General features: G+C 43.5%; 1 protein-coding gene across 1 annotated transcript in view; it reads left to right on the top strand.

Annotated features, from left to right (window-relative positions):
* LRRIQ1 (leucine rich repeats and IQ motif containing 1) overlaps positions 1–21,357 on the top strand; it is a 131,312-nt gene that overhangs the window by 70,341 nt on the left and 39,614 nt on the right. Inside the window, exon 22 of the mRNA XM_066634309.1 lies at positions 9,422–9,520. Coding sequence (XP_066490406.1) covers positions 9,422–9,520 — 99 coding nt within the window. The remainder of the gene's footprint in view (positions 1–9,421; positions 9,521–21,357) is intronic.

Here is a 21,357-nt window from a genome sequence, read left to right as displayed (position 1 = left end):
TTCTGTAAAGGATATACATTCCCATGCTGGACAATCATATTCCTTTATATTTTATTAGCCGTAATTATCTTTATATGATTAGGAAAAGATTTTCTGTTGTTGACTTGTCTGGATATGTTGACTTTCAGTTCAATCCTATGGGCACTATATGCACTTTCTGACTGCCACAAAAAGTGACATTCCGGATTGCACGGCCTGGCTGCTGCGGCAAGCGGCCAGCTCCATGTGCCAGCTGCTTCCGGAAGCCCACCACCACAGGTGCAAAGGGAGTGGGAGGGAGGTGGGCAGGTGGCAACAGTGGCAGGGAGAAAGGCAGATTGTATCTGAGAAGGGAAAAATTTTAGTGCCAGTGACATCCACCAAATACCAACCCACTTCCCAGCCTCAATCCCCCAACCCAGGCCCATTCAGATTTGCACCAGCTGCAGAGCTGGCACAGGTCTGATTAGACCCGGCGGTCCTGCATGGGCTCACTCCAGGGCAAGAGAACAAAAGTTTTCACGTGAAAACTAGAAATGGGCTCTGATCACTGATCAGTGGCCTTCCAGAGGCCAGCATGAACCCCCAGGTAAGTTTAAAAACTCTTGCACCCAGCAATCACTGGGCGCTGTTGGGGCACCCATTTCTGGACCACTCCTCTCAAGGGGGAATGGCTCTCTTCTAGTTCCCCTGGTGGGTCACAACCCACCAGTTTGGGAACTACTATTCTAGACATTTGTGTTTTTTTTCACTTTTTTTTAAATGAAAAAAAAATTGTAATTTCAGTAACGTTGTCTTTTAATTTCAATAACAACCATGCATGTATCAACTCTTGCGACATAACTTCAATACATGGGATGATAACAGTGCTCTCTGACTGCTTTTGTATTTAATTATTTGTGCATTATCTCTGCAGTGACACTTCATTCAGTTCAAGTGCAGGGATATAACTGCACAAAGATTTTAGGGAGTGGGGAGTGAAGACATCTTTCCAGTGCTTCTTATGGCAGAATCATGTGCACCTTTTTAATAGGGAATTTAAAACCTTGACCGTGTGACAAAGGAAGAGACAATTGTGGGAGCCCCCAAAGGGTACATGCAAGTTCAGTAATTCTCAGGGCCTCCCACTCTGTTCTATCACACCATTCTGAAAAAAATATATATATATCTGGTGTCCAGCTGAATTTTTCACATATGTACAACTTGGTGGCCTACATATCATTTGTAATTAATGGAACTCATTGGAGTATATCATCTTTTCTCCATATGTTGTCTGTTTTATGTTACCAGTGATTCATCCAGTCAGAAATGGGTATTTCTTAAAGCATATCAAAGTTAATTCTCCTGTTTTGGTTGTCTGTAAAGGAGCTGTAGACGTTCTAACATTAACAAGGTTGGGGATATATTTTTCTTGTTTGTTTTTTTGTTTGCATTATAAAAAAAAATATTCATTTCAAAGGCCACTAAGAAGATAACTAAGGTCACTAAGATGGGTCCCTTTTAGGGAGAAGGGCGGGATATAAATAAAGTTTATTCTTATTTATTATTATAACCAATCTATAACTAGGAAGCTGGTGTAGCATACTAATCAAGTTGGAAGTTATTTGTTCAAATTTCAGTTCAGTTCTAAATCACTGGAAAGCCTCAGGTAAGCGACTATCTAACCTTGCCCTTTGCCCCATCTCCTGTAATATCAGTGGCATAGCTAGAGGGGATGCAAAGCACTAAGAGCCCAATCCTGAGCTAGCACTGCCAGTGCTCCGCCTGTGGTGAGTGTCGCAAACATACCATGAAGCACATTCGCGGCCCTGAGCACTGGTGCTATCTCAGTGCCAACCAGCACTGGGCTAGTGCCGGTAGATCACCAGTGCTCCACTGCCCCGTGGTCACCCAGACCACCAGGCAGTGGAGAGGTAGGTGGGGGTGTGGGGGGAGGTGGGGAAGGGGGCATTCCAGGGTGGGGGGAGGCAGGCGAAGGGCAGGGAGAGGGAGTGGGGCAGGAGAGAGGCGGGACCTGAGGAGCCCACATCGAGAGCCTCCATGTTGGGCCATGGGCCCAAAATGGAGGCTCTTGATTCTTCAGCAACCCAAAGGTTGCCATAGAATTGAGTAGCCCTATTTCAGGGCTACTTGCCTTACTCAGGGGAGGGGGTTGAAAGTCCTTTCCCCTGAGAAGCCACCAGCACTGCCCAATTAGTGCTTAGGATGCCATGGCAACCATTTTTGGCACCATGGCAGCCCTGGGCTGGGCTGCTTGTTTTGCAAGCACCTGAATGCACCGTGAAAGCGGCCCCTCCCTCGTCCCCTACAGAGCCGTTCCAGACGGTGGGAGCAAAATGGGCGTGAATGTCTCTGGAATACCTCTGAGGTGAATGCCTAAGAACTGCATTGCCCTTACCTTGGTGCTGGAAAGTTGGTTAGGCTTGCGCCCATAAAAATCCAAGAACAACAAAAGAACAGTGGACACTACATTTGTTCGTTAGTTTGTCAATCACAGTATTTATATACCACCTTTCTCGAAGACTCATATACTTGAGTCACATAGAATCACAGTGGTTACATAGGCAGGCTGATGGTAAACTCAATTTTTTTTTTTCACATGGGGTTTTTACAAGTGCTATTTTGTGAGAGAAACCTATAGGATTCTCTACTGCAGTGATTTTCAACCTTTTTCATCTTGCGGCACACTGGCAAGGCACTAAAATGGTCAAGGCACACCATCAACTTCTTGACAGTTGACAAAGCACGCTGTGCTGTCAGTGGGGGCTCACATCCCCCAATGGTCCTATTGATAAATGACCCAAATTCTCGTGACATGCCTGGGGACCATTTGCGGCACGCCAGTGTGCCACAGCACAGTGGTTGAAAATGGCTGCTCTACTGACTCCATTGGTGCCACAGATCAGTAAAAGGTGAGGTATCTTAAACGCAAACATGTTAAGAGCTAGAAACAACAGGAGTTGAGATGCATTTCAGCTCAACTGGCACAGCAAACCAATGCCATATTGTTTAACGATCAAAGGTTCTCTCTCTGTCATTACCTTTAGTTCCTTTCCATGAAACCAGTGAAGGCCTATTTCCCACTGAGATCAATAGGGCTATTGAATTGGTTAAGTGTGTGTTTAAGTCCCACTGATTTCAATTAAATGTAGGCATATCAGCTGTCTCGGAACTGAATCTGAACCACCTGGCACCCAAGAAAAAATGTATGTAGAGTTTATTATTGCTAGGTGGCACCCACAGTTTCCTCTCTCTAAATCAGGGCTCTCCAGCCCGTGGGCCGGTTCCAGCACCCTGCCCAATTCCTCCCCCATGTGAACAGCGCCTAATGTTCTTCAGGGGAGACTCCTGTTCAGATCGCCAATCTCCCCCGAACTGTGCTCCAGCCAACCGCTTCCAGTTTCTGTCACCCCAGCAGCCACTGTGCCCAGATTTTCAAGCAGACGAGGAAAGCCAGGCCACAGTTTTGGGGAGATTGGCGCCATGAACAGGAGGCTCCCCAGTGGAATGGTCAGTGGCCAGGGAAGCCACTTCCGGCACACGGTGGTCTCCAGTTTGGAGACTGCTGCTCTAGATCAACGATAATACGCATATCGCCTAGGATCCTGGCTTCCTTTTTTGGCCCACTGCAGTGTGATCAAAGGGGCTGCAGCATATTGGATGGAAGCTGTGGAGGAATGATGCAGCTCTGGGACTCTATAGTGAGAGCCTCATTGATGCTCATTCTTCACTGCCCTACTTATACTCAGGGCCACAACCAGCCCAGCTAGGCAGTATCTGGTAAACTATGCAACATCCCAGTGGGAAAATTATTTCATTCCTTGCCTGCACAGCACAGAGCACAATGACAACAGGCAGTCATCGCCCCCCCCCCCCCATTCTGCCACTGATGTTGCAAGCTTGCCGTGCATTTATAATTTGGAGACCGGAATTTTTACTAAAACGTATATGTTTGTTGTCATGAAACGGACCTTGATTTTGGACAATGTTTCCCCACTTCAGAGAAAACTTTATCCAGTGCCACTGTGGAGTACTTCTCCAGGCCATCTATCGAGCATACATCTGAGCTCAAAATTAGGAGGAGGACAACTCAGCCCACTTACATGTCTGAATTGTTTTACCATGTCCATCTTTCTGAGCGTTTGCATGGAGGAAAATGAGTTTCTGGCACGTATTCAAGTCTTACGGAACGTATCAAAAGAAAGGGCTTAGGGTTCACTTTCCATGTAGTCTGTGTTGCAGACAGCCAGTATCTAAGTACTTTGCTAGCCCAGTACTCTCAGGTAATGGCTCAGAAGGCTGTTCTGCTTTAATCCATTACAGTTATGAGAGCTTGTTCAAGCAGTTAAATAAGTTGCGGCCACAGTTTAACCATACCAAATGTGTGCTGTGATTTATTTATCGACTGTGTCCACGCCGACTACTTTTTGCTAGCATGAGATAATAGGAAAAGTGTGGGCGTGATACCAGAACAGTTTGCAGCCAAGGGTAACTGGCAGAATGTCAGAATGTTCCCATGTGCAAAGGATGTGAGACTCTAATTAAGTAATCATCCATAATGCATCCTGTTGACTTGGAACACCTATGATTACAAAGTGTTCTTAGCCATAACTTGGCCGATAGAGACCACTTGTCTGGTTCTTGTTCGTGGGCTCTGTGCAAATCACATCTAGTGGCATTCTGTGTGTGCACAGAGTCGACCTGGGACACTTCTGGAGCATTGTCGAGCAATTCTACCCTCAAGTCAGAAGATCCTGGGCACAGTTGTGTACCTCAAACGCAGGTAGAACACCCAGTCCCATAATTCATTTTTGATCACTGCTGAAACAGAATCATGTGAAACACTTTCCTTTATCCTTCTCACCAAAAAAAAAAAAAAAAAAAAAAATTAGCTTCATTTTAAGCATTTTGTGTATAATATTGTTAATTGTAGTTTAGTTTTACAAAAATGCATATTTAAATTTTTTTTTAGGATAGTTAGTGCTAAACCTGCTTCATCATATGGCAAGCAAGGTCAGTTTTAAAGTATCGGAGCAGTGGGGTGAAGGTCATCTCCACTGAGCATGACACCTGTCCTCTCTGCCTGGGAAAGGGCACCTCATTGACTTCTGCATATGCAAAGGTTCTTCAGGCAGATGAGGAAGAACTGGGAACTTTGTCTGAGTTCACATGTTGGGAGATGGCTCTCTCTCCCACAATTGCCGTGTCAGCACTGCCTATCATCATACCTATGGTTTGAACTTGTCACCACCACTATTTTTCCTAGACGCAAACAGGACAGATAACATAAATGTCCTTTTTGGAGAGCCATCAAGACCAAGGCAGTGCCCCCAAGGAATCTGGCAAGCTCCATAGGTACCACTTTGGGCAGGTGGGTGGTATCAGGGAGTCTCCTTTAAAGAAGATTAGCTAGAATTTGGATCTTCATAAAAAGTCTTCTGAGACCCCATTGACACAATCCATCTTAGTGGCAGTTGTTTCCAAGCTTTTTAGTACTCCGACTCACTTTTTGAAAGGACACTCTCTTAGGACCTGTCTAACTTTACAAGACTTCCAAAAACACAGTTTCACCTTACCAGCTGCTCAAGCCTCTGTTTGTAACCTTTTTGCAACTTGGGAGGGGGGGGACGGGATGGGGACACACCACATCCTGGAGCATTTGTTGAGCTACACATTGATTGACTTGAGACCATTCTGGTGGCCGTGCATTCCCCTTTGCTTGCCCTTTGAACTGAGGCACATTTGCCTACTCATGATTAAACGACCATGTGTGATTCGGTTTTGTTTTCCATCAGGATCAATACATTTTCCTTGTCAGCTTGTGGGGGGACGAAGACTTCCTCCTTGAGTGTTTTTGGGGGCCTGCATTCATTGGAACCAACTGTATTGGCTTCTGCCTTTCCATTGGACCATTTCAGTGACGTGGAGAGGGGGGATTTGCTGCATGGGTAACAGCCTATCCTCCATACCTACTTTATCCATGCTTCGCGTACTGGAGAGGACACTGTTCCAGAGCCACCATTCAGAGCGCGATACCATAGTCTTCCGAGACTAAAGGATGCCAACACCCATTCATTGGATCAGGACCATTCTGGTGGCATTGCATTGTTCAGAACCATTCTGGTTGCATTGACTGAGGCATGGTTGCCTTTTCATGAGTAAATGCATACATGCTGCTCAGTTTCACTTTCAATAGGGCTGAATACATTTTCCTTATCTGCTTGGTAGTTTCAGTTTCACGATCCACCAACAATCAGGTTGTGACCCAGTGATGGGTCCAACCCACAGTTTGGGGACATTGGGCTATATGCCATAATGTTTGCACACCTTCACCATTTGATATGTTCCAGGTCACCATTAGATATGTTCCAGGTTACCTATTCATTCCAGCTTCTACTTGATAAAATACTGCTCCTCTCCAGAAATATGCCATTGAGTCAGTCAACATCATTGTGACATTTACTCAAAGAACTTCAAGAGAGACAATGGTCTGCATTCCATACTGGTCCTAATGAATATCAGCACTTTTATACAAAGAAATTCCATATGCTACAAGATATTGGACATCTCAACAATTCTTTGCAAAGGGCATCAATCCCTTATGTCTCATTAGGGGATTTTGTGTAGCTACTTTGAGAGAGACCTTTGCCTGAGATCTGGAAAGCTGTTATCAGCCAGAACTGAAAGTGCTGGCTACATGGGCCAAAAGTCTGTTTCAGCTGTCAGAAAGGCAGCTCTTAATGTCCTTATAATCCTTATGGTACTGGTCAAGAAATGTGAATATTGATGAAAAAGCACAAGGGTTTAAACTGGAACAACTGCGCAAGAGGGTGGATTGACAAACTGTTCACTAACATGGGCTCTGTGTTTGTACATATATCATTCTGAGCCTTAGGACTGCTTCTAAATTCATACAAAGCATGTAATTAATCTAAATGTCATTTTCATGCACATGGTAGCTGCTAAACAACTATTGGTAAAATGCGTGCATTTATTCTGCTGCATTCTTATTCTGAACTTGTACTCCTTTCTTTGAAAAACCCAAGTCGGCCCTTGACAGATCTTAATATCAGAGCTTACAGGCGAAACATCATACATTCAGGATTCTTTTGCATGTTCCACTCCTTTCCCCCTTTTATATTATTACCATCACACTTTCAAGATCAACTTTGCAACCATGAGACCTATAATTAGTATTTTTTTAAAAATGACTGTTGGAAAAATTGAGAATGTCAAAAGTCTGAAGTCTGTGAGTCCATACAATATTTGTTGCCATTCCTGGTTTTCACTAAGGACATCGATAATGCATGTTCTGTTCATTATTTTTTGTTTACAAAAGAACAAGTCTGTATTGCATATAGGCATTAAAGCTTCAAACTGTCCAAAATAAATTCTTTCCGTCATGATAATCATCAACAGGAGGGCAGACTGTCACAATCAGAATGTAAAAACCCATTAGATTATCCCACGTTGAGACTAGTGCAGTGGTTCCCAAACTTTTTAGCACTGGGACCCACTTTTTGTCACTTTATTGGGATCTGCCTAGTTTTACGCCACTTTAAAAAAAGTTTCACTTTACCAACCGCTGAAGTCTCTATTCTGATCCTTTTTACTATGGTGGGTTGAGGCCTTCTGGAGAATTTGTTGAGCTCCATGTCATGGGATTGGGACCATTCTGGTGGACTTGCATTTGCACCTTCCTGTCAAAAGCATGATCACCTACTCATGAGTAGACACACACATAAGTGACTCATTTTCACTTTTCATAGGGCTCAGTACATTTTCCTTGTCAACTTGGAGGGAGGGCTTTCCATAGGGCTCAATACATTTTCTTTGTCAGCTCTCAGATTGTCAATTTGCAACTCGTTGGTGCACTGACCCACAAGTTGGGAACCACTGATCTAGTATATAACAAAATATACAGTATGGCTGTGGATTTGTAGTCCACCTAATTCTTATATTGTCATCTAAAAACTTTTTTAAAAGAATTACACCTCATTTATCTCAGTGGCACTCAATGTCCAGTAATTGTGCTTGGGTCAGCAGTCTTAATTTTCCAGTTAATATGCAACATAATTTCCTTCCTGTTTCCGGTACATAATCTGATAAAATCTATCTGTGATCCATGTACAAGCAAAGCCGCAGCACACAGAGATGTCAGTCAGGTTAGAAACACCCATGCCATTAGCTCCACCCACATCTCTAGAATCGCCTTTAGGCAGTTCCCATGTCTCTGTGTATGTGTGTAAGTGAAGAGGGCTTTAATAAATCCAAATGAATTCATGCCATGACCTTAGCTAGATGGCCTTGAGCAGGGGTCTCCAAACTATGGCCTGGGGGCCACATCCAGCTTTCCACAAGATTTTATCCAACTGCAGCAACTTTGTTTTTGTCAGAGTATTTGCTACTGTTTGACATTTTTGCTCATTATATAATCATTTCTCAGTTTAAGCATTGTTTCTTTGTAATTGTGTCATTTCTGTTTTGTTCTGAATCATACCACGCAGGTTACAAAAAAAGATGCAAGTAAAACTTATTCATTTAAATTTCATTCATTCATTTATAAAACTGATATTTTTCGGCCCATGAAAATGTCTAAAATACAGAATGTGGCGTACTGAAAAGTTTGGAAACCCTTGACCTTGACCACAGCAATGAGCTTCCTGTACAGTACTACATGTGAGGATATTCCTAACAGATGACCAGTGATGCTTAATTTGACACTGATCACCTTGAGGTGAAAGTCAGGAAGTAAGTCATTCCTTCTCCCCCTAAACATTCCACTAGGACCTGGTACTACGATCTGTTCTGTATCCCACACACACTTCAGGTGATAGATACAGGATTGGGGGTGATTGTCCTAGAGCACTCCTGTATGTGTAAAGGATATTCAGAATGGTGATCATGTACAGAAGCCTGTTTCTATAGTCAGATTGCCCTTACTTGCTTTGGCAAGCGTTCTCCTGTGTAAAAAACCTTATTATTTTAAGAGGGTTTGTGTTCAATACAATTCTTCACGTTTAGCACCAGATAAGAAGATATTTCTAATTTTCATTTTAACATAGAGACTTTTTATTAAAGAATGCAGCATTCTCAACTGTTTGGTTCAGTTACGGAGTTTGTAATCGGTGTCTATTTTTCATTTCTTCAATGGAAACGCAACTAGAAGACTCAAGTGTAATTTCAAGTACCATATATACGTAGATTTTAATTGTCATTTTCCTTTACATTAAACCATAGAATAATATTTTTGAAAATCACAATGCATCTTTTATCTTTTTAACTCTTTAAGGATGGAAATAGTATATCTTTTCCTTGCTAATGTAAAACCTACGGAAGATATTCTGTTTCTTTTAATAAATGGCTAAAAGGCGAATACTTCTTTTACGGAATGAATGAGCAAGATCTGACCTTTTGATTTAAACTTGTTCTTGTCGTCTAGACCCAGCTGTGCGCCTGGCGTTCAAAAACAATGAAAATAAACATCCCCCTATGAAACCACCAAAGAAGGCACAGGCTGAGAAACCTAGTTACTTTGAAGGTATGTACAGGAGTTTAATCTTATGTTTATCTTTTTGCTCAGATCTTCCTAAATTATGGAAATAATTCAGACGTGTGAATCAGTTTCCTTAGGATTCTTTGCTTTGGGCTGATGGTGAGAGCAGCTTTAATTCAGATACACATACCAGTACCAATACATAGTGCTCAGGTAGAAATTTTGAACCCCAGTGTTTTTTACTGCCATGATATCTGCATTCAAAATATGTTTTCCTTATTCCTTTAAAGTTGGGAATGGGGGGGGGAGGATTTTAACATCAACAGCAAGCACACATGTGTTATCTGTTAAAACGATTGCTAGTTTTGAAAGGGGATGCCCTAGGAAGTGAAACAATTAGAACATTGCTGAGGTTTTTTTTGTTAAACTGGAACATATCACAGTGGTGAAAAACTGTAAGGAATCAGACGTCTAAATACCTGGTATGTTTCTTGACAGTTTGCTGCCATTTTTGTTGGTGTAATGGAGAATTGTCAGTGTTAGAATGCATCCTGGCACAATATAGAAGAGAAATGAAGGACAAAATGGTATCTGGCAATGATCAATGCAAGAGAGTTTTGATGTTTTATTGATAGGCTTACGCGACTGACTTGTTTGGTTAAACTTATTGTCCAGCCTGCTGTTTGTGTTTCAGAGTTTCAGGGTTTAAGCGCGCTGGTTCTGATAACAGATGTGATGTGTCTTAGGAAAGTAAATCAACTAAAACGTTAGAAATGCATAAGTAACTAAAATCAAAATATGCTGAGAAGTTCACTGAATTGACTGGAGAAAAAAATTAACTTTAATTGGGATGACTACTGCGCCAAAATTATTCTGAACTGGCATCTTGTTCCAATCCTCCTCCCAATTTTCAATATTTCAGATTTCATACTAGCCCAAAGCGCAATAAGAGAACAGAATGCTTGGCGGGCATATTAACCCTGCACCGTTTAAATACAGTGAATGGAGTTTCTTGCATAAATATTGCATTTTCTTCCCTTTCTGCTAAGAAAAGTTTTCAGAGGATGTGTTTTAAAATATGTAGTTCTTAAATGGCTACTAAGACTTCATAAAAAAAATTCACATTTTCCCCCCCACATTTTTTATGTTATTTAGCTGTAGACTTTCAGGCTGCATATATGTTTTTGTCTTCCAGTAAAGAAAGAAAAAGAGTATGAATTAATTCATTGTTCCCATAAGATGGTTCTTGTTTCTCTGGATATTTTATTTTGTGTTGGGGGCCATCTTAATGAGATGTACTTGTGGTTATTAATACAGTGTACAAATCACTTAGGAGTTCTCAGAAGGCACAAAAAGCTGGAGGTAATCGTAAATTGTTTTCATACATCTACTTGTATTACAAACGCACAAGAAAGAATCTCAGGTCCTAATTTCTACATGATTCTCAAACACTAGCAATGCTTTATGTCCCAATCCTAATGACGGCCTGCACCGGCAGAACGCTTGTTCTACGAGCATAGGTTGCTGCAACAGTGCTGTAAAGTGTTTTGCGGCTGTACAGAGGGCCAGTACACCAGTGAGAAGTCTGGAGCCTTCCTGCACTCACTTGTGGAGCAACTGAAGCCCACTGAAGCAGGTAAGCTCTGCACATGAAGCAATGGTGTACCAGCACATCTGTTACCCGGGGCAAACTAACATTTTGGCGCCCCCCCCATGATTTAATTAATTAATTAAATGTATTATTATTACTGTATTATAGAAGATAGCAATGTAAAAATAGTAGATGAAATAACTTCAACTTACAAAAACTTGTGCCACATTACTTTGTTAGGGCACAATCCTAAGCGAGTCTACTCAGAAGTAAGTCCTATTGTGTTCAGTTGGTCCTACTCCCAGGAAAGTGAGGTTAGGATTGCAGCCTTAGGGCGCAGTCCTATCCAACTTTCCAGCACCAGTGCAGCTGCAGTGCAGTCCCAAAGTAAGGGAACAAATGTTCCCATACCTTGAGGAGGTCTCTGTGTCTGCCTCCCCACCACAGGATGAAGTGCATGCCCCACTGGCATAGCTGCACTGGCACTGGAAAACTGGATAGGACTGGGCCCCAAGTTGTCACAGGGTCGTGAACATTTTACAATCTTGGCACATCTCCCACACATACAGTTCTGTCTTAAGTAGCATTATGAACTCTGAAAATATCTGATCAAAAGCATTCTCTCAGAGGCAACTGCATCCTAAAGTGTTCTGGATCTTTAAAATGCAATGGAAGAAGTTGTCCATAAATCATAATCCTGAGCACATTTATTTGGAAACAACACTGAAATAAATTAAATTTACTTACAAGGTAAAGGTGTTTGGGTCCATAGAGTTAAGTATACCATGTTACCATTATAATATGAAATCCATAATGCTCAAAATGGTGCATTTGCACAGGATATTTTTCAGGGACTAAAATCAGTGCATCTAACCCTGCAAGCCTGTCATAAAACACAACCTTCTTTTCTGGGGCATAGTTCCCTATGTTTCTAGTTTTGCATCTGACATAAACACAGATCTCTCCGAAGCAAATATGCCCAGAAAATGACCCTGCCCTCATACAGAGGCATAGCTAGGTCATTTGACACCTGGGGCCCATAAATTTGTTACCCATATGACTTAATTAATTAATTGATAATTAATTATCAATTAATTATATTGTTTAATTAATTAATTCACTTTTTATACCACCCTTCCTCTAAACAGCTCAGGGTGGTGTACATTGTTCCTCCCCTTATTTTGTCCTCACAACAACCCTGTGAGGTAGGTGAGACAGAGACAGTAATAGTCATGACATGAAATGAATAAAAATAATGGCCAGAAAAATGAATGCAGTGAATGTATCCCCACAAGCAATGGGTGAAATTCTGCATCAAATGGTATATAACATGATGGTATTATTCCTAAAAGCCATGATTTCCAGAATTTTGATCACTAGGGTGCCCCTCACCACCCTGATGTCTCATTGGTCTGTTTTGAGTTAAGGCAATGGTTCTCAAACTTTTAACACTGGGACCCACTTTTTAAAATGACAATCTTTCCAGAACTCACCGGAAGTGATGTCATGGCTGGAAGTGACATCATCAAGCAAAATAAAATAATTATAAATAATTAAATTACAGAAAAACAGATAAATAAGGGGAAGCAAACCCTGTTTCACCAAATGAATTTTCTCTGTAGCCTGCCTGCAATAACACCCCCTCCACACACACACACACACACACAGATAAAGCAGTGAGATTTTCAGCCCTCTCCAGTGCCCACTTTACCTACTCAAGCCTCTGTTTTATTCTTTTGGGGGGATTGCTCAATGCGATAACACCCCACACACACACAAATAAAGCAGTGAGATTTTCAGCCCTCCCCAGTGCCCACCTTACCAGCTCAAGCCTCTGGTTTATTCTTTGGGGGGGGGGGGGTTTGCTGCGTGCAATAACACCCCCCTCCCACACACACACACACACACACACACAAATAAAGCAGTGAGATTTTCAGCTCTCCCCAGTGCCCACTTTACCAGCTCAAGTCTCTGGTTTATTCTTTGGGGTGGGGGCTGCCTTCTGGAGCATTTGTTGAGCTCCACTTTCATTAGATGGGGACCATGCAGCTAGCCTTGCATTCTTCTTTGCCTGACTTGACCAGGAACCAAAGCACATTTGCTTACTCATGAGTAAACGCGACCCTGTGGCTTACTTTCGCTTTCCATAGGACTCAATAAGAACATACATAAGAACAGCCCCACTGGATCGGGCCATAGGCCCATCTAGTCCAGCTTCCTGTATCTCACAGCAGCCCACCAAATGCCCCAGGGAGCACACCTGATAACAAGAGACCTCATCCTGGTGCCCTCCCTTGCATCTGGCATTCTGACATAACCCATTTCTAAAATCAGGAGGTTGCACATACACATCATGGCTTGTAACCCGTAATGGATTTTTCCTCCAGAAACTTGTCCAATCCCCTTTTAAAGGCGTCCAGGCATTCCTCCAATACATTCCTCTGCTTGGAGGGAGGGACTCCATTCTTGGCTGCTTTTTGGGGACTGATTTCATTGGATAGGAACCATTCTGATGTCGTCATCTACTCATGAGTAAACACACAATATGGCTCAGTTTCATTTTCCATAGGGTTCAATGCATTTTTTTGTTTCCGGTTTTTGGCAATAACTTTTGATGGAAAGGAGATATTTCAATCCGGTTTTTTGCATTACATTCCGCTGGAAATTCCACATCCAACAGTATATGGCATGATAGGGTTATGCATAACCTTCGCGATGTTAGCGATGTTGGGGCATTTGTGGTGTTACACCCCCCCAGGGTGGTCCCTGGGGCGGATCGCCACCGCCCCCCGCTAGCTACTCCACTGCCCTCATATGATATTTGGTGCTTAACATTAAACATGATAATGAACTGAAAAGGAATGTTTGTTCACACTTTGGTTCTAATATGTACCAGTTGTGTATGAGTGTATGTTGGGGGAGGGTGCCTAACTGCTGTCCACTGTGCCAGGGACTTCTCAAAAAGTCACCCCAAGCTACTCACCCCTCTTCGCCCAGGCTTTGCCTGGGGGTGGGCTCCTTTCCAGACAGCTAAGACCCCCAAGCCCCTCCTTCCAGAGGATGCACACTTCTAGTAGGAAGAAAAAGTTCTTAATGGAAGGAGCTGACTTTCAGGCTGCAATCCTCTATGTCAGCGGTTCTTGAACTTTTCTGGCCCGAGGCTCCCCTGATCCTTGTGGCCATTGGCCACGGCTCCCCATTACAACACCTCACCTCAGTTACCCCCAAAATGGGGTGAAGGTGTTATAATTATACACTAGAAACAAAAAAAACAGCTGCCAGCACTCTAAGGCTGCAATCCTAACCATACTTACCTGAGAGTAAGCCCCATTGAACAAAATAGGACTTACCTCTGAGTAGACCTGGTTAGGATTGTGCCCTGAGTTTGTTAGCAGCACGCCTGGAGGGTTTTGGAAAGGGAGGGGGGAAATGACGAATTTGCCGGGGGGGGGGGGGACTTTGTTCTGTGTGTATCTGCTAATTGCAAACTGAGACCCAGAGACTGTTTGGCTGCAATCCTAACCTCACTTTCCTGGGAGTAGTTCTCATTGAACACAAAGGACTTACTTCTGAGTAGACCTAGCTAGGATTGTGCCTTTTGTCTTACAATAGCAGCCAACATGGGAAGTAGCCCCCTTCCCCCCAAAAGGAGGCAGGAGGAAAAAGGGAGATGGCTGAAAAGGAATAAAAAGAGAAAGGTGAGGATCCTTGGTTAAGCTGACACAGACCCCAAGCCTATGTAGGTCTACTCAGAAGTAAGTCACATTTGTGTCAATGGGGCTTACTCCCAGGAAAGTGTGGAAAGGATTGCAACCACACAGCAAGATTACAATTCACCCCAAAGTAGATGGGGCATGCTCACAATGCAGGCTGTGGCATTTCCCCCCCCCCCCGCAGGCTGGGCTCCCTCCTTCCCGAGCAGAAGAAAGCACTGCGCTGTTTGTACTTACTCTTCCCTCCCAGTTTGAAGCCTGCCAGGAGCGAACCCTGTGCTGATGAGATGCAGCACTTGTGCGGATGCCCAGCCAGCCTTCTCTCCCACCTCCCCACCTCACACTGCCCCACCCACCTTGTTCACAGCTGCAGAAAAGCAGCAAGTAGGGAGGCAGCAGGTGCAGCTGAGCTGAGCAGCTGCAGCCACCTCTCTCCCCAGATGCCTCCCTAGGGAGCCGGGACACACAGGTTGAATACCTCAGCTCGATGTATGTAGTTACCTGGGAGTAAGACCCATTGAACACAATGGGACTTACTTCAAGCATTTTGCTGCTTTTTATTTATTTATTTATTTTTGCTATTTTTGGTATTCATTTTTGCTATTATTTATTTATTTATTTATTTATTTATAGTGACTATTGCTTACTTCAAGCATTTTGCTCAGCTCGTAGTTACCTGGGAGTAAGACCCATTGAACACAATGGGACTTACTTCAAGCATTTTGCTGCTTTTCCAGCAGAAATAATGAGCACCCCTTCTCCTTTAAGAAAAGGACAAAGGGGTGAGGCTGGTGGAGGCGCCCCCAGAGGGTCAGCGCTGGGGCATTTGTCCCCTTTGCCCCGCCCTAGGTCTGCCAGTGACATGAAGTAGATTGAGGAGGGGGTTGAACAAGGTCTGGAGGGTGGAACAGGACTGGGAGTGGGTAGGTTCGTTGGTAGCAATGTAGCAGCACAAGGTGCTGCTTTGGGGAGCACCCAAGGCTTTTGGGGGCCTTGGTGCTTGGTGGGAGACACACAAGACTGTATCTTGTTGCCTGAAGGAGAGTTCTAAAGCAGAAGCACTCTGAGGGTTTGAAAGTTAGAACTCGAGCAGCAAAGAGTTAGAGCAATGAATAAAACAACAGACATGTATAGAAGCGAGATGCAGAAGGAAGGCTGCTGGGATTCAGCCTTCTCTGGCTTTTATTCCCTCTCAAACAATACACAACAGGCTGGGGTTTTCCATTCTCTTGTTTACAATACTAAGCCATGAGTCAGAAGTCTGCGTAATAGGGAAAATTACAAGAGGATGCTGAGATTCACACTGGCTATAACTAGCCGGCTCTCTAGCTTAACAGCAATCCACATTCCTAGATATGATTCTCTATAACATCTTCTTGTTGACAGGCTACAGAGCTTCAGACTCAGCATGTCACCAAGGCCGCGCCGAGTTTGCTCTGCGCAAGTGCAAAGTGTGCTTTGCTCTTTTGCCAACATACTAAGGCTAAGGCTAGCGCATCCACATAAACACTACATAGCAGCACATGCCAAATCCAGAATCTTTTCTCAGCCCAAACTGCCTGCCCAGATGAACCTGGACTTGTGGCAGCAATATTACTGGGGCAGGTCCAGGTTGACCTGTTGCAGCCACTGGAGCTTACCCTGGGGCAAGGAGGCAACTGTCCCCTTACCCTGAGGAGACCTCCAGCAGCCAAAAATACCCTGCAGGATGCATTGTAGCCCTCACCAGCACCTCTGCATTGCCACTGTGGGGATCTAGGTTGGATTGGGCTGCCCAGCATAGAAAATTATCGGTGGAAGTCATTTCAGTAACAGTGATTTTGTCCTTCAAATATTGGATCAATGCAGGGGTGTCACATAAGGCTCATGGGACAATTGCAGCCTCCAGAAGCAATTTATCTGTCCCCTGTTATAATTGGGCTCTCCCAGTTTAATAACACAGGCCTACAAAACTGAGGGTCAGAAAAGTTTTTCCCAAACTTTATGGTGGTTTAATATGAATTTGGGGTGCCGATTCCAAAAATGGCATCTGTTTTGCCCTATCATGTCTAGTTTTAGAGATATAGTATAGCCTCATTAGTGAATGGTTCAAGCAGCTTCTTCATGAGGAAGCCATGGTGTAGGCTTCCTCATGAGGAAGCTACTTGAACCATTCACTAGAGGCTATACTATATCTCCAAAACTAGACATGATAGGGCAAAACGGATACCATTTTTGGAATCGGCACCCCAAATATACCCAGGAATTGGTGTAACGTTTAAGGAAGCAAAATGTGTGTTGGCCTGTGTAATTAGACTCTCATATCTTGAAAATATGAACAAGAAATGTACATTTTTTTATTCTATCATCTACAGCTAATGAGTTTTTAAGTGAGAACAAAGTGCTTATTTCTGACCATCGTCTGCTTAACGATGTCACTTTCTGCATGATGTCACTTCTGGCCTTTAGCAGGCACAATGAATGCTACCTTTGGCCCTCTGTATGAAACAAGTTTGACACTCCTGGATTAACGTGTCTGGACAAAAGCACTGCAAATTCTTGCCATTGCCTTTTTTTGGACACAAGATTACAAGGTTGGCCCAACACAAACAGGTGTTTACAGTCAACATCAGGGACAGTTGTTTTCTTATATAGTTCACTTTATGTAGTGCATGCTTTTTGGTACTGTTTGTTTTCATTTATACCAAAATGCCTAGTCCTTCCTTTCAAGTGCCAGTAAGTTCTGGAGTCATTGATGAGATGCTTTGCCATGTGGTCTTAGCCCTCCCCAACTTGCAAAAAGCATGTCACTAAACAAATATTGTGATCAAATAGACCCAAATTAGTCACAATTGTACTGTTGTTTCTAGTCTAGTGATAGATTTGTGCAGAGGTGGTGCCTGAGATCTGCAATGACTCTAGTGTTAAGTCATGTGGGGTCTTGCACACCCCTGTTAGCCTTCTGATGAACTTTTCCTTCATCTCGAAATCTGCAGGTATAGTTTTTTTTAAAGCCTGAATGATTAACATCTCCTTATCGTAACGATTGCATCAGCACATAATAGCTGTTTCATTGCTGAATTATTTACCATATTGGGATCATTTCGATCAGCTATTTTCAACCAGTGTGCCATGGGTGTGCCACAGATGTCTGCATGTGTGCCTCAGGAATTTGGGGCAGGGTCATTTATTAGCAGGGTCACTGGAGGATGTGAGCCCCCTACTGACAGTGTGGTGTGCCTTGTCAATTGTCCAAATACTGCTGGTGTGCCTTGAACAATTTTAAACCTCTATCAGTGTGCTGTGAGATGAAAAAGGTTGTAAATTGCCGATTTAGTTTCTCACCCCTCCTCCCCCAAAAGAAGCTCCCTTGGATTTAAAGTGTTTCATTTTTCTCCATTGACTTTAATTTCAGATTAACTGTCCTGAGTTCCTTTTTAATAAAAATATAAAAAAAGACTTGAAGTGATACAGGGTTGGAAGACATCACATAAAAACCTACCTCTTTGTCTTAGGAGAATATATAACGTATGAAGTATCTTAGGTAAGGAGTAAAAACATTATTTAAAAAATTTACACTCCGTTGGAGTCAGTTCATACCCCCAAAGCACAGTAGGGTTTAAATCAGCATTTCCCAGCCTTTGTCCCCTACCATACCACTTTGCATGGTCCACCTGTTGGAAGTACCACTGGCAATGATGTAATGGCCAGTTACTTCCAGACTGGGAAGCCAGACGCTATGTGACAAGCATCAGTGAGAGGCTCAGGGCAGACAGGAGGGCTTTTCAGAGAGTGCTTTTTTTGCCTGCTGATCTGAGCCTCCTACTTTTTTTGCCTACTGAGCTGAGTTGAGCTTGTCATGTTGCATTGCTAGTCTCACTGCCAGGAGGTGAAGGTCTCACGGTTCCGTGTGTACTGGACACCACCTCAAGTGCCACAGGTGACACAAGTCCCACTAGTTGAGAAACACTGGTTTAAATGTTTTGGAATCTTTCTTCAATATGTAATGTCAGTAGCACATGTGAGATGTTAGTGTTTATCTAGTTTGTATTTAAAGTCTATTTATGCACCATATACATAATGGGGCATTGCTGTCAATGAATAGGAACATACCCACAAATATGCCATGGACTGTATCTTTTTTCCATTTGCTGAATGGGGAAGTAAAATAATAATAACAGTAACACAGAACATATTGCAACCAGCAAGTTATGAAAACTTGTTTCCTATGAAGATCCATACAAAGATCTTCTGACGGATTCCAGCTGTCTCCTGGAACAGCGCAGAAGACGGGACTTGAAGCTGCACCAGTGGCTCACTGACAGCTCGAGAGTTGCCAAGTCATTCTTCCACAGCCTTGACCTCACACTGATTCTGCCGAAGCTGTTTTAGTCTGCACAGTAAGCCAGCGCAACTGCCATAAGGGGTGCAGTGCAAAGTGTTGTGCAGCTCATGTTAATTATAGGAACCCAATGCTTGCCTTTTCCAGACGTTCACACCCTACACAGAGATCAGAGTGATCTCACATGCCGGGAACAGTGTGGGACTTTGCTGGCAGGCCTGCCGCCCCATCTGGTTTTTTAGCACTATGCACATCAGTGCGGAATCCCCACCCGATATCATTGTAACAAAGCTGTGAATCCCTGATTGATTGGTATGTGTGCCAGGAACAAACATGCATGGGGCACTTTGCAAATGCTCACCTGTGTGCACTTCTGTAATGACCAGACTGGACTGTGACGCCAGAAAAAATGGCTACATTTCAAACAGCAGTATGGACAACAAACCAGTGTGGTATAGTTAGGTGGAGCCACTGTCTGGGAAGATCCCGGTTCAAATCCCTGCTTAGCCATTGGAACACATTGAGGCTGAAATCCTATGCACACTTACCTGAGAGCAAAACCCACTGAACACAATGGGACTTTTGAATAAGCATGCATAAGCTTGCACTGTGAGTGATTAAGACCCCTATCTAATTCTCAGTCAGCCTGCAGGGCACAGTGGTGCTGACACATCTTCTGCATCGTGCGGGCCAGCCGGGAACCACGGCACGATGGAGTAGTAAAAGAAATGTTCACTTACCTACCCTACCGTACCATGGTGCTCAGTGGGCCTACTTTGAGCTGCACCAGCTCTTTGGCTGGTGCAATTCTTGGTGGACCCAAGGGGATGTGGTGAGGCTGGAAATGGAGCATATAGTCTATCAGTGGTACCACTGCCACTGATAACCGCTCTTTGCCCTTCCCAACACGCCTCCTGACAATGCCAGTCCCTGCCCTGATCTTCACTCCAATCACCCCCTTCCCTGCCCACTGCCATGCCAGTTTACTCTCACCAAAGGGACCACTGCTGTTCACACAGCGTCGCTCACTGTTTGCAGCAGTGGCTCAGCGTTCGCACCACCAGAACGCACCCTGCACTGCCAGAAGCGCAGTCCGTGCATGGGATTGGGCAGTGAGCCATTTATTGTCTGTCAGCCTAACCTACCTAATTGAGGTGATGTGGTAATGAAATGAGGGGAGTGAAGAGAGATCATCTGTGTTCCTGTGATCTCCTTGGAAATAAGACAGGTTAAAATTGTAATAAACGTTTGGCTAATTTTGCAGACCTTGTACTTGCTGGGAGGATGTTTTATGAGACTTTTGAGCAATGCAAATGTTGTACAGTCTCCATCAGGAAATGTACTTGTTTTCCTGAGTGACCACTTAGTATCCTAAGAATTTCAGGATCTTTATGTTAAAAGCTTCCATCTATTAGTGGTTGCCATCCTGTGGCTTATGCAAATGTAATTACTAGGCAACTTCGTCCTTGTGTATGGTTTCTGAGATGTCACCAGTGCTGAACCACCACTCTTCCTTCTGTGAGCCTCTCCTTTGTGGATTGCAGGAGTGTGTTTGACTAAAGCACCTTACATAGCCTAGACTGTCAGTGATAAGTGGCTGCCTATAAATAAAGAGGCCATATTGATACATCAGATACTCCACGATCTTAGGTGCAACACCTAAGGTGCTTGGGAACTTGGACGAGGAATGTCATGGTGTAATCTAAGACCAGGACTTCCTAGTGAGCTATCCAAGAGGTCACTGGGTGAGCTACCCAGGTGCTTTGGTTCCAGAGCTAGTGTCCTTGCCTGGCCAACTGAACAGAACCTTCTACCTGTGACATCTGGTTTAGTATAGTTATATAATGCTTTTAAAGAAACATGCCTCATTCTGCTTCTCCCCCTGTTGTTGCCAGATAGAAATGACATTTTATTGGTGTATGTGATGTAGTATCCTTTTAAGTGTAGATTACTAGATGTCCTTGTGGGCTAGTTAATAGTTTTTCATTTCTGCCTGATTTTTAAAAAAAATCAGGAGAAAGGAACATACAAAAGAGTTTGTCTTTTAACCTATTTTTGCCTAGCCCACAAGTGTACCCATTTGGTTCCTGTTGTGCATATGCAAGGTTGGGCAGAAATAGTTTAAAACAGGTTTGGATTCTTTTGCATAACAGGAACTAGGTGAGTATTCTGATCAGGTTTTCTGTGCCCTAAGCGAGATCTGATTTAAGTCCGGAATTATTAGGGACTCAGGTTTCTGTTTTAGTGTCGGAACTTA

The sequence above is a fragment of the Tiliqua scincoides genome, chromosome 7 (genome assembly GCF_035046505.1).
Source record: "Tiliqua scincoides isolate rTilSci1 chromosome 7, rTilSci1.hap2, whole genome shotgun sequence".
NCBI classification, from domain to species: Eukaryota; Metazoa; Chordata; class Lepidosauria; order Squamata; family Scincidae; genus Tiliqua; species Tiliqua scincoides.
The sequence above is the reverse complement of the archived record's forward strand: the minus strand, read 5'-3'. Positions and strand labels throughout refer to the sequence as shown.